Below are 18,501 nucleotides of genomic sequence, written 5' to 3'. Positions count from 1 at the left end.
AACAAAACTCTGCCTCTCACATGCAAGTTCTTCAAACCTGAAAATACAAAGGCACTGAGGCAGATATTTGAAAGCCTCCTATGATTTAGAAACCAGGTGTACTTTTCAATTTTTATTTTTTATTTAACCAGACAAACTTTGGTTCCGACCATGTCTTTGAGCAGGAAACCTCCTTTGAGGGGAAGGTTACCAGGCAGTGTCACACTTCCCAGGAGAGAGCTGCTGTCCCACTGCTCAGGCTGGTTCCAACATGACTGGCCACCACCACTTGTACACCTTCCAAAGTTTCAGTATATCAAATATAGAAATGTAATGATCTAACCCAGCCCAACCTTATCTTGTCATTGAACAACTGTGAAATAAACATTACAAAAATAGCATGGGATGTGAGTCTGCCTCCCTGGGATTTCACAGATCCCAGGGTGTGCAGGAGCCATCAGCGTGCTCCAGAAAGTGAGCACAGCCCGTGTATGCAACAAGCCTCCTCCAAGGCCTGGGCAAGTGCCTTCCTCTCTGATGTGAAACCATCTTTCCAATTAGATCTGCTTCCTACTTGAAGATATTCCTTTGCCAGATTCTTCAATGTGCATGTTTCAAGTTTCTTATCACATGAGGCTTACATGGCATTTAACGTTCTCCAAGCAAGTGACATCACGATTAAAAGCACAGGCCAAGAAGAGAATTAAAACAGCAGAAGGGTTACTCCTGACCAAATTGCACAAATGCATTGATTTAAGACTATCATAAATTATAATGATCATAAAATCCAGACACAGGACTGCCATAAACCTTCAGGCTAAATAAAATACTTGAGCAGACTATACCTTACTTGGCTTTGACCACGCTGCTATCTTTAGTTTTGATGTTAAGTTTCTCTTTTCTTCCTGAACTGCTGCTGAAAAATTCTTTGAATATCCCTGTTAAGTCATGAAAGTGGCTTCAAGAAATGGAAAAAATGGCAGAAATGGATGGGTCACTGGCTAAAATCTGCCCCATGCAAAGGCAAGGAATGCACCTACAGCTCTTCCACCCCAGCAGCAGCCAAGCCATCCAGTTGGGTCACTGACATGGCCTAAGTCCTAGTTACTCATTGCTCACTGAATGGGGAATAATGGAGCAACTGGTTTCAAAGTTGCTTTTCTTCTCTTCCCTTTGGACCATTGACACGTGGTGAATATAAGTGTCTTCATGTGTGTCTGATTTAACTAACATCTGGGATACCGCAGCAGCAAATTTGGAAAGCAAAATCCTGATAGCTGAGCCAGCCACAAACATCTTGCAATCCAAAATGCTGCCCTTGCCAGTCTTCTTCCAGGGAAACTCTTCCACAGGCTCTCACCAGAGTTTGGAACAAGAGGAAGAGGAAGGGCTTGCTATGCTGTGCATGGCAAACAAAATGCTTAAAAGAATATGGAAGAAATCCCATTAAAAGTACACAGTACATCCATTAATTTGCCAGATTATCTTAATGGAGCTGGCAGTCTGCTTGGCCATCTACCCTGCCCTTGATTTCCACAGAGCAAAGATTAACTTTGCATCAGGAGGGGAATCATACAGCCACCTGCTGATGTATCCCAAATCTGTAACTGTGGAACCTGCTGGAGATTAAATTAACAGAGAGAAAAAGATAAAGTCATAGAAGGGGTGTTTCTAATGAATTTCTTTAAGAGGTGCATATTCCCATAGCATCCACAGGGAAATATCCAGCACTGGCAGATCTCTGCCAGCACCAACAGGCTCCAGATCCAAGGGGGCTGAGCACCATGAACAGCCTGAAAGCTCTGCCATGAATTCTCCAAGAAATCCAGCAGCAGAAAGGTGACAAGGCTGAGTATCCTTGTCCTTGATGGACACCTCATGTGAACAGCCCCATTCCCATGTGTGGGTGGCTGCTGTGTGCAGCACTGGGATCCCCTTTTGCTTTCATGGCTTCTCATGCTCCTCAGGTGGAAGGAAGGATGCTACAGAATTCCCACCCACAGCTCACACAGTGCAGCCTCCAAGGAGAGGAACCACAGATGATGGCAGGCCAAGGGGACACCCAACAGGCCAGGCACTGATGTCCTGCTGGGTGATGGAGCCCAAGAACAAGAAATGCACACTGGAGTGGGTACAGGAACACAACCAGGTCTTCTCAGAGGAGCTGAGGGCTTGTTCAGCCATGCAGAGAATGGATGGCTATGGGCTACCTGTGTATATTGCCAACAATAAGGACAGGTAAGCACCAGAGAGGGAGAAGAACAATGCAGATATTACCATAATATTAATTTATGAACACTATGGGTATGTTTAGGTTGGAAACCAAACCAACAGTCTTACAGGAGAAAAATTAAAATCAGCAGAAGTTCTTGCTGATTTTAGGGCAGAGCTTAATATACTCAGAAAAGGCTTCAAAGGGCACTTGGATACTAAAATACTTTCTCACAAATCTCACAGCTCTGGGTGAGTGCTTTGCCCTCACACACCTGCATCATTACCAATTTTCTTAAGGGATGAAGCCATGATGGAGTAAGACAATAAACTGGCAATGCATATTGAATTTATATTAACCATAATTAAAATTATCATCAAGATGGGCTAAAGGTAAGATCATCTTCTGAAATTTAATTTGCAAGGACATTTATTGAAGAAGTGTTTTTAAATACAGTTCATTTAGCATTTGCTTAGCTCTTCAGACCAGAGTGACAGCAAACTTCATAAGCAAGGCAAATTCAGAAGCTGCAGCTGTAAATCTCTGTGTCCTGCTGTCTCATGAATTTTTTGTTTAAAGAGCCTTTTCAGCTTTCAAATCAACCACTACTTTCCTCAGTTTGGGAATGGCAAGACCTCTGTTCCAATCACTGCTGTGTATTACCTGGAAAAGCTCAAACCCAAGCATCTCCAGAACACCAACCCCAATTCATCCTGCAGTGAACTGCTCCAGCTTGTCCAGAGAAACTCCCCAAATTAAATATTTTACTACACAAGACAAATCCTCCTGTGCTCCTATGCCTCAGCTCAGGAACAATTTGACTTCTTTGAAGTTACAGAAAACAAGCACACAACACCCTCAGGCTAAATGCTGCTGGAAATCAATCCTTCTGCTGTGTGTGTAAACAGAACTTGGGTGCAACATGGTCCCATATGCCCAGGCCACTCAAATTCCTCAGCCTGGCTCCCATGCAAAGGAGTCCCTCATGCCCCACATGGTGGCACCTGGAGGCAGGGATGGAGCATTAAAAACACAGAGACCTTCCCTTGGGGGATCAGCAGAAAAGCTGATGCCCCTTTCAGAAACAGAAATAGCAATCAAATTGGTGTTTAGCAGTAACTAAAATATTCAGCAGTGAGACAAGGCCAGGTTTTCATTGTTTCTCTTGGTGCTGGGGTGTGGGAGCAGGCTGACACTGCAGCCACACACCCAGGTGGGAGCACGGGGCCAGCACTGCTCTGCTCTCTCCTCTCCAGCTGCAGCATCCAAGTGCTCCCACATGAATTCCTCAATAAATTACTTGCCTGCATCTCCCTGGATGTCAAGGCAGCCAAGCAAGCCATGCCCCTTAGAGAGGCAGCTGACACCAGGGGTCCTGAGCAGGCTGATGTCTTTGGGTTAGGGATGGCAGCAGAAGGAGCTGTGCTCACAGTCCTGCAGTGTTTACAGCACTGACATTGCTCTGAAGAGCAGTGAGAGTTAAATAGTGCTGGATTACTCTGCCAGACAGCAGAAGAAATCTGCTCTGGTAACCCTGAGCTCTCAGTCAGGGGCCAGAGGAGCAGCCCCGATCCTCTCACACTCCCCAGGGACTGCAGAGCTTGGAGAGACTAAAGAGAGATAAAGCTCAACCCAAAACTGACCCCTCTCAGATGTTTCATGATCTAATTTCTGTAATGCAAAGAATCAGCAACTGCCCAAAAATATTTTTCAGGGCATATAAACATATTAAGAGCAATCTTGCTCAAAGCTGCACAGGTGTAACCCAGTGCTTTGACAGCTCATGCTCAGTTTTCAACAGAGCCTTGCTGCCCCCATTTCTGCTCTGCTGATCCCTGGTGTGACTCTGCTCACATCACCCTAAAGCAATTCAATGGGCCCCTAGAGCTCAACAGAGTGAAAAAACACATTGCAATCACACAATCACAGCCCTGAGCACTGCACAGCTGCAGCAGTGCCACCCTGACCCAGGGGCTGCTCCCACATCACCCTCACTCCTTTCTCCCCCACACTGGCCCAGATTATCTGCTGCAGAGGACACCCCACCACGTGGCTATCTGGCAACCTGCCTATTAGCAATTTGTGCCCCTTGCTGACAGATGCAGCTGCGGGCAGGGTTGCCATGGCAGCCCATCCACTGGAGCCAGCGCTGGCCCTGGGGACCATGCGGGCTCTGCCCTGCCCTGGGTGGGCTCTGGGTTGTGCCAGCCTTTGCTCAGCCCCCACACTCTGCACAGCCCCAGGGCCTGCTGCACGTGGTGGGGGGGCTGCTCTGTCCATGGCCTCAGTGCACAGGGGACAGCAAGGGCAGATGACAAGTGTCCAGCTGAGTGGCACCTCCACGACCCTGCACAGGGGCACAGGGGTCACAGTGCCTGCAGCTTCCAGCAGTGCTCAGGACAGGGGTCTTTTGGGATGGGGTCACCTCCCCCATCCAGCTCTAAAATAAATGCTAAATTCACTTCTAAATGAATGCCTCATCCCCCACCATTTAAAAATCACCCACTCCAAAATATCTCAACAACCTTTCTGGGTTATGCACAGCCTGGTATCCCATAGCTCAGATTTGAGAAGAGCAAGGGGAATTTAATGAGTTTAACTCTGAGAAGCAGCAATTTACTGGATCCTCACATCCCTGGGAATTTCCCCAGTTTCTGCAGCACACCCTCACCCTGTCCCTCTGCACCAGAGGAGGATTCCCTCGCCTCAGTTAGAGATACACAAACCCTCCTGAAAACCCACAGCACCCCAGAATGCAACACAATATCCAACACAAGAATAAACCTACCTCATATCTTAAAATTTCTTTTTAAATGTTCCATAAAGGTTGTCCCTATGACTTTTGCTTCCTTTTTTTTTTGCCTAACATAGCAGATTTGTGATGCATCTGCTATAACACCTTCTGCACAGCTCCCTAATTTCTGACAACAGGGTTGTTTAGTGAGCTTGAGCTCATCTTTCAGGGCAAGTGGCTGCTGTGGAACGGAGCAGCAGCACTGACAATACCTCATGTCGGAAGCCTGCCACGTTTCTGAGAGATTTTAATCTCCACTGAAAGAGTTCCCTATTTTTTATTTCCGTATCAGCCTCCCGAGTGTCGATAAAAAGAATTACTTGGGCATTATCAGAAACCGTTTTATTCCAACAAAGAGCCAATGAAAAATAAACAAGCCTTTATCTGTGAGGCAAGACTGATAGAGTTCACACGAGCCCTAATTCAATCAGATCCTGAAACAACAGCTATTTAACACAGTGGCACCAGCACACCTCTCCTCCATGGCTGGTGTCATGGTTTGATGCTGGTGCAATGCCAGTGCTCCCATGAAAATACCCTCTCCCTGGTTTCTGCTGTGACATGTGACCAGGAATAAGCAAAGAAGGCTCCTACTTAGAAATAAAGAAAAGAAAACTATTAACTACACTACAACTATATGTAAAAAGGAACACAGGAAAAATGAAAACCTTACAAATGTATTTCCTCCTCCCCTCACCAAATTTCCAGTACGTTTATCCCCCAAATTTCAACTCTCGGTCCATCATCACCCTTCAGACAATCAATCCTCAGTTCATCAAGAGGAGAGGAGTCCTTCTTGTGCCATAGGCTTCCCCTGGAAACACAGCTGAAGCCTCGTGTGTTTCCATGTCACTCGTGGCACCGCCCGGAGAACATTTGCTATTCTGACCTCTTCCTTTCATGTCCAGTGCTCTCACCACTGAACATGGACCAGAGCTGCTTCTAGGGTCGTCTTTTAAGGATGCTTTGTCCCGTTCCAAAAAGAGCACAGTCTCACTTTTGGGACACCTGTCCCCCCAAATTTCACCCCATGGGTGAAACTTCCCAAATTTTCCCCCCAAATTTCACCCCCTTGGCTCAGAACCAAGAGGGGTACCAACACTGAACCCTCTTGGTTCTGAGCCATTGCCTCCCCCTGGATGCAGTCTCTGTGTCAGAAGGAACATGGTTCTGTCCATGGCTATAACAAGAAGAGTCCACTTAAGCTACTCCATCATCTCTTCCCACCTAAGATTCTTCTCTCCCGACATCTTTCACTTGCCCAGACCTTCATCACACTTGCCTATTTCCTTCTTCATCTTCCACTCTATCTCTCTTCTGGGAAAGGTTAATGTTCTGTAAAGTTTTCATTGTCCAAAAAGGGGTTAAAAACTCGGGCTCTGCCCGCCTGGAGACTCCCACAAGCGGCTGGACACCTTCTCCCTGCACCCCTGCTTCTCCGCAAGCCAGGCTGTGCTGCCAGGACATGATTTTTAACCCCTGTGTTCTCAGAGGGGTATCCATTGTCCCCAGTGGCCACACCAGGTGCCAATATTAAAATCTGAACACCTATTGGTGACCACAGCATATCCCAGGAAACCTACTTCCTGTCAAACCACGACAGCTGGGGAGCTTTCCCAGGAATGCCTCCACCAGCCCCAGCACTGGGCACAGACTTAAAAAAGCCCCTCACATGGGTAAGGCAGAATTTACTGGATTTACAAGACTGGGAGGAAATAAAGACTTTTTCAACCACAGGACAACATGCAGGTCCTTGTACTGATAACGCAGCCTTCTCTCCAAGAGACCTCTAAGGAAAGCAGGGTCCTACACTGCTGCTCTGATGGCCAGAGGCACTGCAGGCTGCTGCTCCAGAGACTCCACCCAGCACAGCCAAGCTCAGAACACAGCACAACAACTTTAATTAATTTTACAGCAACGACTCGAGCCCTGACTTGTGGTGCCACTGCCCTGCCCCGAGCACCAGCTGCTGCTGTGGGAGTGGGCTCTGATGCTCTGTCTCTCCCCAGGGATAGAGCAGATTTAAACTCCATCCTCCCTGCTCTGGGAATGCTGAATTAATAACCAAGAAGGCCCTGACAAGGGAAGCAGCAGGAGGAGGCAGCCAAGGATTTGTGGAGATGCAGAGCAGCTCGGTGCCCTTCAGCAACATCAGGCATCTCCACCAAAGTGGCTGAGCAGCCACAGAGCCCCCTGACCTCCCCTCACTGTCCCCTCCTCTTTATGTGCCTGCACAGGCTCCATGAAATGTGAAGCACAAGAGGTACCACCAAGAGCTGGCAGGAATCACCCTCAGCCTCCATCTTCCCCGAGATGTTCCCAGCTCCCTCCAGCTGCCAGAAGATGGAATGATTTCCAACTGACTATTGTAATAAAGATATTGCTAATGACACTTCAGGATAAAAATGGGTTTACAATCAGCCTGAAAAGATTTGATGGCAAAATGGAGATGTGTTTTGCAGTGCAGTAAGAGCCTGATCAAAGCCATGGCTTTAAAGAAGATGAATGCAAAATAAGGGGTTCTGTGTAAGCTGGGTGCTGGTAAGAGGACAATTCAGAGTAAAAAATCTCTATTAGATCCCAGTTATTTTGAAGAAAAGAAAGCAACTTACCCAGAGCTGATCATCCATTCCTGGTGGGTTCTTTTTAATAAAAGCACCATAATATGTAGCAATATTTCGGTGATGAGAATACTTCTTCAGCATGTTAATTTCTTGTTTGATCTCTTCCTCTTCATCCTGGGAGGAGGTGAAAAGAAAAGAAAAGAAAGACAAAACCAGAGGCATTAGGAGACTGCACTTCACAGGGTCTGAGCTGTCTTTGTACATGGGTGAACTTCCAAGCACCCCAGTCCTGACTGACCTCCCAGGTTTTTTTGCACCATTTTTTACAGCCACTTTGCAGCAGATCCTGGAAGCATGAGAGCTGCTCTGGAGACTCAGGTTGCTCTGAGGCTCAACCACACCTGTGTTACCCCAGTGATGCATTAACACACCCTCACAGACACACCAGAGAAGGCGTTTTTCTACAAACCACTGCATGGCAGAAGTGCTCCTGTGCTCCCAGCTCTCTGGCACATCACTCCTGCCCACCTTGAAGCCCTCTGGAGGCACCAGGAGTTGCTGATGGTGGGGTGGCACCACATGGGGAGCAAGCAGGGGCTGCAGGCCCACAAACTCCATCAGAATAACTCAGTCCTGGTGACATGCACCATTCCCATGGGCTGTCCCAGCCCCTCTCTGTCCCACCTGCAGAGTGGCTTTAGCTGAAGCAGCAGGGGCAGAGGAGCCACACCAATACCTGTTTTGATGTCCCACCTCTTTGTCTCACACCCATCAAAGGTGCCCTGGTTTTATTTTAAGCTGACTGAATTCCAGCCCCCTGTATTTCCACAGGAAGCACTCAGCACCTTGATGTCAGCAAGCTTTGTTATAAAGGACCAGAAAGGGCTGCTTGTTCTTTATTCTCCTTTATTCCCATGTCCCTCACCTGCCTCTCCTGACCTCAGTTTTACAAATGGGCAAAGGACAAGGCACCCAGAGAGCAGAGAGCTGCAGGAGCAGCTGTTCTCAAGGAGCAGTGCCCCCTGACCAGGTGTCACCTAACACGGACAGAAACACATCTCTCTTCCCAAAATACCATTCAGGGAAGAACAGCAAAGGTGAAGACAGGAAGAACAAGTACAAGAAATATCTGGATGGAGCTTGCATAAACAACCTCCAGTTTTATTTTTGGTAAGAACATGGAGGGTATAAGAACCGAAGAGGAGGAGGAACAGGCTCAAACATTACAAAGGAAACCAGGGGACCATCCTGGAAGAACCTTTATCACCTCTCTTCAAGCAGTCAACACAACTTTGCTTGTTTTCGTTTGTCCAGGGCACATAACATGAAGGTTATCAGAGATGGTTCTATTAATTGAAGCCCTTTGCAACAAGAACTAAAAGGCAGCTGGATGCTCAACAGTGCTGAGAGCAAGGAGCAGCACTCAGCACAAAATCCCTCCAGCTCTGAGCACCCATCCAGCTTTTCACTCATCCCTCCATTCATGCCTGGCTCTCTAGGAAATACATGGAGGCAAGCCAGAGGGACACTTGGTCTAAAGTTTTATTTTGACTCCATCTTCAAGCTGAAGAACTCAAAATGGGTGGGAAAAGCCTCCAAAGCATAAGAACTGTGGATGGCACCTGGGGATGCTAGGTGTCTGCACAGCCAGGCTTGGGGGCTCCAGCCCAAACTCCTGGTCCAAGCAGGACTACTGAGAACAGTCATCCTCAGCACATCCAGAGAGGTAGGGAAGAAGATGGAATCATTACAGCAAGCTGCTGCAACTACTCCAATCCCAAACCCAACAAAAGCCACAGGCCAGGCTTTGCTGCCTCACTTTGCCTCCATCAGCTGATTCTGTGACATCCGTTGCTGGATGTAGGTCATGCAGCACACAGCAGGACCAGCCCCTGGAAAATGAATCTGAACCTTAATTCAGTGAGAGCAGCTGCCCAAACTGATGAAGTGTTGCAACTTGAGGACCTCTATTCTGCAATCTTCCCAAAGAGATAATTAGTAAGAGCAGAGGTGAGTTAAACAAAGCATCATTGTGAGGAGCCTGTTGGGGTTTAGCGCAAAGCACGTGGCCAGGATGAAATGCTGCCTGGGAGCTCACTGAACACAGAATCACTGTGGTTTGGGGGCTGGAAGAGACCTTAAAGATCACCTGGTTCCACCCCCCCACCATGGACAGGAACACCTTCCACCAGACCAGGTTGCTCAGAGCCCCATCCAGCCCGGGCTTCACACTCCAAAGCTGCAGATGGCTATGGCTGGGATGACCCCACTAATTCTGCTCTCTGCTGACTTCTGAAAGACACACTGTCACCAGGGATGTCCTGCAAAAACAGGTGGGATGGAAGGTCAGGATCAAATGGAGCAGTGGCAGCTCTGACACTGTGTGTGAGGAGGAGGCCAAGGACTGAGTTTGGGTTTTCAGCAGCACTGAGCCTGGAGCAGGTGCCAAGCATGGCTGCAGGCACAATGCAGGGACCAGCTTTAGAAACTCCTCCAGAAGCAATGCCCAGGACCACTCCTGCAGGCTCTAGAAGTGCCTTCAGCACCAAGAGCTGTGAAGCCCAGACAGCCCTTGGCAGAGCACAGGTCAGCACTGCCTGCATTGTGGTCACTGCCCATCCTGCCTGAGCCTGCTCCTGCCCTGAACGAGCCTTCCCCGTCTAAAAGCAGCCTAAGGGAAAAATACCTAAATATCCAAAAGCCACATCCCATGACAAATACCTGATTTACACCCTGTACATTCAGACATGAGGCCCAGCTTTACAAGGTAAAGTCTTACATCAGGGACATCTACTTAAAGATGTGTATGAAATTATTACTGGGCAGTATCAGATTTCAGGTACTTTGCTCCAATATCTTTCCTTGGGAGTATTTTAAAACAACTGAATTAAGGGTGGATTCAAATCTAAACCTGTGTTTGGCCTCAGAGTTATATTTTGATTTCTCAGCTAAAATTCATTCTAACATCAGGCTTCATCCCATGGGAATTTCACTGCTATTTATGCCATGGGTTTATGCTTGGTGACTTTGCCTACTCCCTTGGAGCCTGCTTCCCACGAGAACAAGATAAATGGCACTTGTACATACTACAAGTAAACAGGAAGAAATCTCATTCACATTTACAGACTTATTTCCACACACCATTTCACCTGTTAGCACCAAAAATAACTTGGATGAAGGTCCCATAGATATTAATACCACACCACATTATCTAAGATATTTCAAAACAGATTCCCAAGGCCAGCTGACTGCTTTCACAGAGAGAGTCATTTCTGCATGTGCTGAGCTCCTGAAAGCTACTACAACATTAACTCAAAAATTAAGGTGGGTAGATTGTGATTGAGTCCTAATTTTGAAATGTGTTATTCCAGTCAAAAAAAAAAAAAGGAGAAAACACAACAAAACACATTCTTACTTCCAAGCCTGGCATTGTTTCTAGTGCAGGAACTTTGGGAGGGATAGTATGGCACTTAGAAAAAAAAAATACTCAAGAAAAAGCATCTTTATGCCACGCTCCTAAATGAATCTCTGTTTTTAAATAATTTTTTCTTTTGTGGCAACAGGGAAATGGTGAAAGCATCCTTTCCCCATAATTTTGTTATTAATTTAATGATTTGTAAATTCGTGGTTCTCAGTCTGACACAAGTTTCAAAAGAGCCACCTTTGAGACCAGGGTGGTGTGGGTTTTTTCCTCTTTAGCAGTAGGATGCACAGGAATTATTTGACTTGCCTCGTGAAGTTACTCATTACAATAATTGCAACATATTTTTGGTGAACAAAAGCTCTTCAGTGAAAATCATGGATGCAGAGAAACAGAAATGAATTATGAACACACGATCCTGTTGCTACTTTTGACAAAGTCATGTACAATAGGACAAGAGGGAATGGCTTCAAACTGAAGGGGGCAGGGTAAAATGGGATATTGGGAGGAAATTCTTCCCTGTGAGGGTCCTGAGGGCCTGGCACAGGCTGCCCAGAGAAGCTGTGACTGCCCCGTCCCTGGAAATGTCCAAGGCCAGGCTGGATGGGGCTTGGAGCAGCCTGGGACAATGGAAGGTGTCCCATGGCAGGGATTGGAACCGGATGATCTTTAAGGTCCCTTCCAACCCAAATCATTCTATGATTTTCTTCAGAATTTAATAGGGTATTTATAAGAGCCACTGCTGGAACTGGATGCTGCTTTGTTTCAGCATGAAGTACTTCATCTCCAAAACTCTTCCAGATGTATTTTTTTCTCACGTATTTATTAAAACTAAAACCTCTTAATGGCACACATCACATTTAGACAAAGGCAATTTACATCCCAGGAAACATCAGCCTTCCACCCACCCCCACACATTATCACACCCCATCCCCTTTCCCCTCTTATCTGTAATTTAGGGATGCAGGAGGAGGAGGAGGATACATTACCCCGGTGACGTCCATAACCTTAATAGCAGCAAGCTGGCCTGTTTTAACATGACGACCCTGCAAAAGAAAAGGGAGAAATTTGTTTGGTTTTGCTCAGTGACAATGTTTTCCTCACAGTGAACAATATCCTTAAACAATCTCCTCGCCCTGGCAGCATCCACACGTTATTTGCTGCTTTTTCAAGAGCATCTTCACAGCAGCCATGATGAGAAAGCAATTCCCTCCCCTTCCTCCTGCCACTACAATTAATTAGTACAGGGCCTTCAGTGCTGTATTTGCCTGGCAAACAAGTGCTGGAAATACCCTTTAATGCTCAGCCATGCACAAAAAACCAGCTTGGGGCCTCTCCTGAGCACAGAGCATGACTCGGCTGGAAAGGGGCTGCTGGAGCTGAGATGATGGGAATGTGCTGGCTGGGTACCCACACTGCCTTCAGCCCACCTGGGTCCCATCCCAGCTCCCTGGGCACACACCAGGGACCCCTGGCCTGCAGGGCACCATATTCACTCTGCCCAGTAATTTATTTCTTTTCAGAAAGACTTGGTGAGCAGGCCAGAGAGGTTTTTACAGTTTTCAGCCACTGAAAAAAACAGCAAATCACTGCAATGAACTGTTTGTTGCACAGAGCTTGACTACATTAATCCTAATGGGAAAATGCCTGGGAGAGATGGTGAAAATATAAAAGAGCTCCAACTATTTATGAGGTCTTAAAACCAACACAACTGCTATCAAGCAAGGCAATTCCCAGCCTTTCCTCCTTTCCTGAGAAACTGATCACCCAACATCACATCCAAATTGCTCCTATCAAATCATTCCCACCCCCAACTGCAGGACATGTGCTCTGCTTCCAAACCAGGCAGCCTGAGGAAAAGATGTTTTTCCTCCAGCAAAGCCAGCAAATGCTGATCCTCACAGGAGGCAAAGGGAAGCATTCTCATTTCCCAGTTTACATATCCATTTACTGTGGGAGCTGCCCAAGGCGCCATCCTGTAGATGTGGTGTGGAAGACACAGAGGCAGTGGCAGCTCCTGCCCTGCAGCATTGATAATTAACACACCTAAGACAGAACCAGCAATAGAAGCAAAGAGGGGTCAAGGTGCAGTGTGGCAGAAACAGGGAACAATAGAAGCTTTTCCTAAATGGGAGGCTCCTCCTGCCCCCACAGCAGTGTGTGTGTTGATGAGCTGGGGTTTGTGTCAGGTCTCCCAGCCCTCCTGCAGACTGGAGATGATCTTTCACACCATCTCAGCTCAAGAGCCCTAAATTACCAGACATGGGAACCTCTCCCTGGTCCCTGAGGTTTCCAGGCACGGCGCTGGGAAGCAAACCCACGCGCCGGCTGTGGAGCAAGGCAGCATCATCCTCTCCAAATTTATGACTTCACCAGGAAGCCAATTCACCCACCAGGGCTCCTCGCTCATTTATTAACACAATTTATATGTCCTGAGCAAGCCCATGTTCTAGCAGCAGAAAAAGAGCTTTACTTTAAAGAGTGTGCAACATAAAAAGTAATAAAAGCAAGCACAGCCCAGCAGCCCCAGGCTGTGGCTGAAGCATCCCCTGGATGTGGCCGTGGGGAAGGAGGGGCACATCACTAGACACCATCTATTTAGACAGCATGATCTGTAGAAACAAATCCTCCTCTTCCTAAATTTGTCCTTGTTGGCTTGCCTAGGAAGTCCCCATGTGTACTGACACTTTAATTAAAGCCCACAGAGCACCAGCAGGGTAAACACTTGGACCATGGCACGCCCCATCTCCCATGAGCTGGAGGAGGAGGAGGGGGAAGCAAGCTGGGGCATTTCAAACCATGGGTTTAGGAGTTATACCTCCTTCATATGATGCACCACCACCTCATTTTGTATTTTAAGGAAATGCCCCAGCTTTGCCGTGGTGAAGTGCTCCTGCTTCCCTCAGTACCAGCCAAGGGGAAAAAGATCCCTGTGTGCCCACAGCATCCTTCTCCCAGGAATCTGCTGCCTCCTTGCACACCTCCCAAACATTCACAGACAATGGTAAGAACTTAATATCATGTAAACATTTACCAAAACAAAATAAACCACTTGGAAACATATGTTAATGTAAGCCATGAGGGGCACTTAGTCACGCAAAAATCAGGTGGAGTAGAACCAGTAAGTGCTCACCCTGGGATATTGTAGCAAAGGTTTGCTTTTTCTGTAGTTTGCTCACAACAATGGATTGCAGAGCTTCACCCTGGCAGATGAAGCCATCCAGGGAAAACAGGCATCTCCTCAGCAGTCAACCATCCCTTTTAATTCAACCTAGTGCTCAGCACTGAGGCTTGCTGTGAAACCTTCATAAACAGTTTAGAAAACCCAGTTGATTTTTACCCTACTGCAGATGTCCTTGAATTTGCAATAAAGATACAGACAGGCTGGAGGAAGACGCCAAGAACTGGAAGTGGGAGATGTAACAGAGGAAATAAATCAACATCCAACCTGTACCCATTAAAAGATGCCACGGCAGCAATAAACCCCTCTCACAGCATCAGCCACCTCTGGTACCTTGGCCATGCAGATTCCAGTGCCTGTGCCCAAAGCCTAGAAGCAAGTCCAGAAGCACCCATGCCCCCGCAGTCTCTCCAAAGAATCCCATTGGATCAGAAAGTGGAACCACCTCTGCCAAAGCCAAGGCAAGCTGAAATTGGGAATTAATTAATTAATGTCAAGTGTTAAATTGTCCAGTGTTAATCTGTGCTGCTGTAAGGAAGCTACAAAAGAGGACTGGGGTATCAATACAAGAAAAGCACCAAAAAGCTTTGTTGTGATGCTTCTACCTCCTGTGTGTCCTCCACCCACCAAAACTTGGTTTTTTCCTTTAAACCATCACCACAGCAGTGTTTTTTTCCTTTAAACCATCACACACCATCAGCCATCACCTGTCCAAAAACCACATTAAGACTGAGCCCTACTCCTGCTCCCTTGCTCAACTCTGCCTCCTTGACACCAAAGATGTGGCTCAAAACAGGCAAGAAGTGTTGTGGTTCAACAGAAAATCTCCACTTTTTCAACAGTCCTCCATTTTGGTGCCCCCATGGGCATGCTGGAGAGGGCTACAAAGGCATAAAACATACAGGAGGAAAACTGAGCTACTAAAGCATTTCCCCCTCTCCAGATTTGCTGTCAAGGTTCACTTGGGCACAAACCCACATTTCAGCCTCAGGATTATTCAAGCATGATCTTCAAAGCTGCCACAGTTTTTAATTGAACATCCATCTGAGCATAAATTCATGCTCCTAATTACTCTCAAAATGTTATATCAACTATCACTAACTTGATAATGTCAAGTATTAAGACTAATTTCTACAAATGAAGCAAGCACCACGAGGTTTTTCTTCAAAGGTTGTTGTCCTCACACTCCATAAAGTGTAATGGACCAGCACACAATCAGAACATTGGTAAATGCTTTTAAACATCAATTGATGCATTCAGGCATTATGTTTACTAAACAAATAAACCCTGGCCTCAATACCAGCCTTTGCAGACAACAACTGCATATCCTGGCCCAAAATTGAAGTCCACATTTTAAGGACAGAAAGAGGATGATTGATTGTTGCTTTTTAAATTTTTTCCTTGCACAAGCATGAATTTCACCTCTAAGCAAAAACTGCAGTTTCTGTACCCAGAAATGAATTCCATCATATTTACTTAACTTGTGCTGTCGGCTTTTATTCATCCAACAAAATAAATGACCCACCACCTGCTGCAGCCAGTGGGACACAACCAGAATTGTCACTTTGCTGGGAAATGCAGAGCTCCTATTTCCTTCTGCCAGGCAGAGCAACATCTCTCACACTTCCCAGCCTGGACATGCAGCCTCCAATGCCCCATGCATACAAAATCCCCACTGCAGCCACTCAATGGAGTAACCATGTTGTATGCCTGATGCTTTACAGCAAAACACTTAAAATCCAACCATTTTGCACTGTCCTTAGTAATGATGCATGTAAATATTCAAATGAGTGGGATTAGAGTGCTCTTGCAAAGCACTGCTGAGATTTCAACATGCACAGCCCTGCTGGGACCAGGCCACAATGCTGAGGAACACTGTGTCTCATACAGAAATCTCAGTGAGACAAACAACAAAAACTCTCATAAAAGTCCAAATATCACCATTTTGGCAGCAGAGAAGCCTCCCATATAAATTTCTTCAATTTCTTCAAACCCTAACCCTAACCCTGACGCCAGCAGCCCAACCACCACCCTTACTACTGTCCAACCCCTGCCTCCAAACCCAGCACATCCTCAGCTCCACCACATCCTGCATGTTCTTCCTAGAAGAATCTCACCAGAGATTTTACCAGGTTAGAAGTCACCAGTTCACTTTTCTGTGTCCACACATAATTTTTGCTAAGTGCTACAAAAAAATTGTTTGCCCAGCCCCACTTCTGCACACACACCATTCAAGGTGCCACTGGTGAGTCTCATCTCCTCCAGATTCTGCTTCAGCATCCAAGACCTGCAGTTAAGATCTCCTGGGATGGGCCAGAACCTCTCACAGCTCCATGGTCTAGGTCCTGCCAGTTCTTTCTTTTCCTGTAGCTCAAGGCAATCCAGGGACTCAGTCCAAGATTTTTAGCATGCAGGCACTTCAGCACTAATGCACTGAAAACTGCATCCAATTTTTCCTGGGAGAAGGAGCTTTGACTTCCGACAGGAGCTGTGAAGCTGAACTGCCATCCTGCTGTACATTAGACCATTTTATAGCACCTGGCATGATTTAGTCTCAGCTTTTACAGAGTACAGGCACATTTATGTACTAGGTTTCCCATTGAAAGCAATCTTGAGGGTGCCAAAATCCCCTCTCCAGCTAGTCTGAGGGGCTAAAATACTTACTGATGTAAAAAATAGGCTTATTTTAGTGTGAAAATTCAGCAATCTCCAAAACAAGCTGGCTAAAAATGACGTACCCAAGCTTTGCACTTGGTTTACAGATCTCTTCAAATACATCTGAAATAAATCCATGTATCTGAGAAGGCAGTTAAAACACTGGAGGCCAGCATAAGAAAAACTGAGTCATGTAACAGGATGGGGAAAATGCTTATTTTAACAAGGAGTAACATATCTCTTTGATTAAAACAGAACCATCATGGGCCAAACCTAATTGTTGCTGCCTGCGCTTAATTCCAGTATGGGAGAGGGATTTCAAGCCAGGGCAGGCTGGGGACCAAGCCCTCACCCTGCCCAGGGGTTCAGCCCCATCTCTCTGCTTTCCTACAGCAGGAGCTGGCCACAATGGCAGTGTCCTTCCTTCCCTCCACACCCTTCCATCTCTCCATCATTTCCTGGGCTCACAAACAGATTTGCAGAGCTTCAGAGCGATCCCACTGCCTCCAGGCACCAAAGGAACGTGACTGACTTGCTGCAGTTCCTTTCCATTTGGGGCAAACCCCACTTAAACCAGCCCCTGTTTCCCCAGACTTCAACACTGCAAATGGCATCCTCCAATGAACATGGCACACCTGAAACTCCAAGAAATGAAAAACCGAGGAAAAACAAAAAAAGCTGGATCCAGTGTTTGACATCTCACTGGGTGGCCAGGTGAGGCTCTCCTCTCTCTCCTGAGCTCTCAGAACACTGGTTGCTCACTTGAGCACAGAGCTGCACCTCTGCCCAACTTGCTGCCTTCCTTTGGGCTATTTCTGGAGAGCAGACCTTTCACTGGGAGGGACAAACACAGATTTCATTCACAGCCAATCCTCTCCTTACACCTCTCATCTTTTCCAAGGTTTTAAAGAGTAAAATATTGAAAAACATTAAAAAACTCAAAAAGAAACTAAACATAATGGATTTTTTTTTCTTTTTTGGTGCTCAGTTGGGCATTTTTATTAATACTTCAGTTTGGACTAAACAACCAGAGCTTCCCCTTGGAAAAGCCTAAATCTGCTCCCAGCACAGACACCAATAATTGGACAGAGCCAAGCTAATGCTCTGTGCTGACCCAATAGAGCTGGCCTTTGGACTGAAGTGTTTTCCAGCCCTCTGTATCAATCCAAGCTCTGATCAAGACCCTGCAGCTCTGAGAGCTGCAATTCCATTACTGCAGCTCCACAATAGCTCTGACATTAAGTAAAGAAGGCAGGATTATTAAATTAACAAACGAAATTTTAAATTAGCATATTATTCATCTCCAGAAATAACATGCACTGCAGCCTATAGGTGAGCAAGACTACAGTTTTATATTCCCAATATAATGGAAACACATCTCTCAGGCCTGTACTTATTCCATCCTCTGTCCCTCCTGTAGTTCAGATGAGGCTGGAGACTCCCACCTCCAACTCAGGAGGAACTAGGTTTCCCTCTTCCATGGATAAAACCATTGCCTTAAACAGTCCAAAATCAGCATCAGAGAGCTGAATCCTTCCAGAAGCTTCTGCAGATGGTTCCTCTAGATATGGCCTGTCCCATTTTTAATTTCCACCCAGGGAAGAACACTGGTTAGAACACTGTCCCCCCTCTCTGTGGCAGCACTCAGCACCAGCCCACTGGGCAAGTCAGGCTGTGCATCTCCTCCATGGTCAC

The 18,501-nt window shown here is 46.5% G+C and overlaps 1 protein-coding gene across 5 annotated transcripts in view; it reads right to left on the bottom strand.

Moving 5' to 3' along the window:
• TNIK (TRAF2 and NCK interacting kinase) overlaps positions 1–18,501 on the bottom strand; it is a 150,982-nt gene that overhangs the window by 62,706 nt on the left and 69,775 nt on the right. For all 5 annotated transcript variants that reach the window (XM_066556229.1, XM_066556230.1, XM_066556231.1 and 2 more), the window contains exons 3-4: positions 11,960–12,016; positions 7,598–7,723 (exon numbers count right to left, since the gene is read on the bottom strand). In XM_066556229.1, coding sequence (XP_066412326.1) covers positions 7,598–7,723; positions 11,960–12,016 — 183 coding nt within the window. The remainder of the gene's footprint in view (positions 1–7,597; positions 7,724–11,959; positions 12,017–18,501) is intronic.

This window comes from Molothrus aeneus, chromosome 10 (assembly GCF_037042795.1).
Source record: "Molothrus aeneus isolate 106 chromosome 10, BPBGC_Maene_1.0, whole genome shotgun sequence".
In the NCBI taxonomy this organism is placed as follows: domain Eukaryota; kingdom Metazoa; phylum Chordata; class Aves; order Passeriformes; family Icteridae; genus Molothrus; species Molothrus aeneus.
Note: the sequence above shows the minus strand (reverse complement) of the source record. Positions and strands in the feature narration are given on the sequence as shown.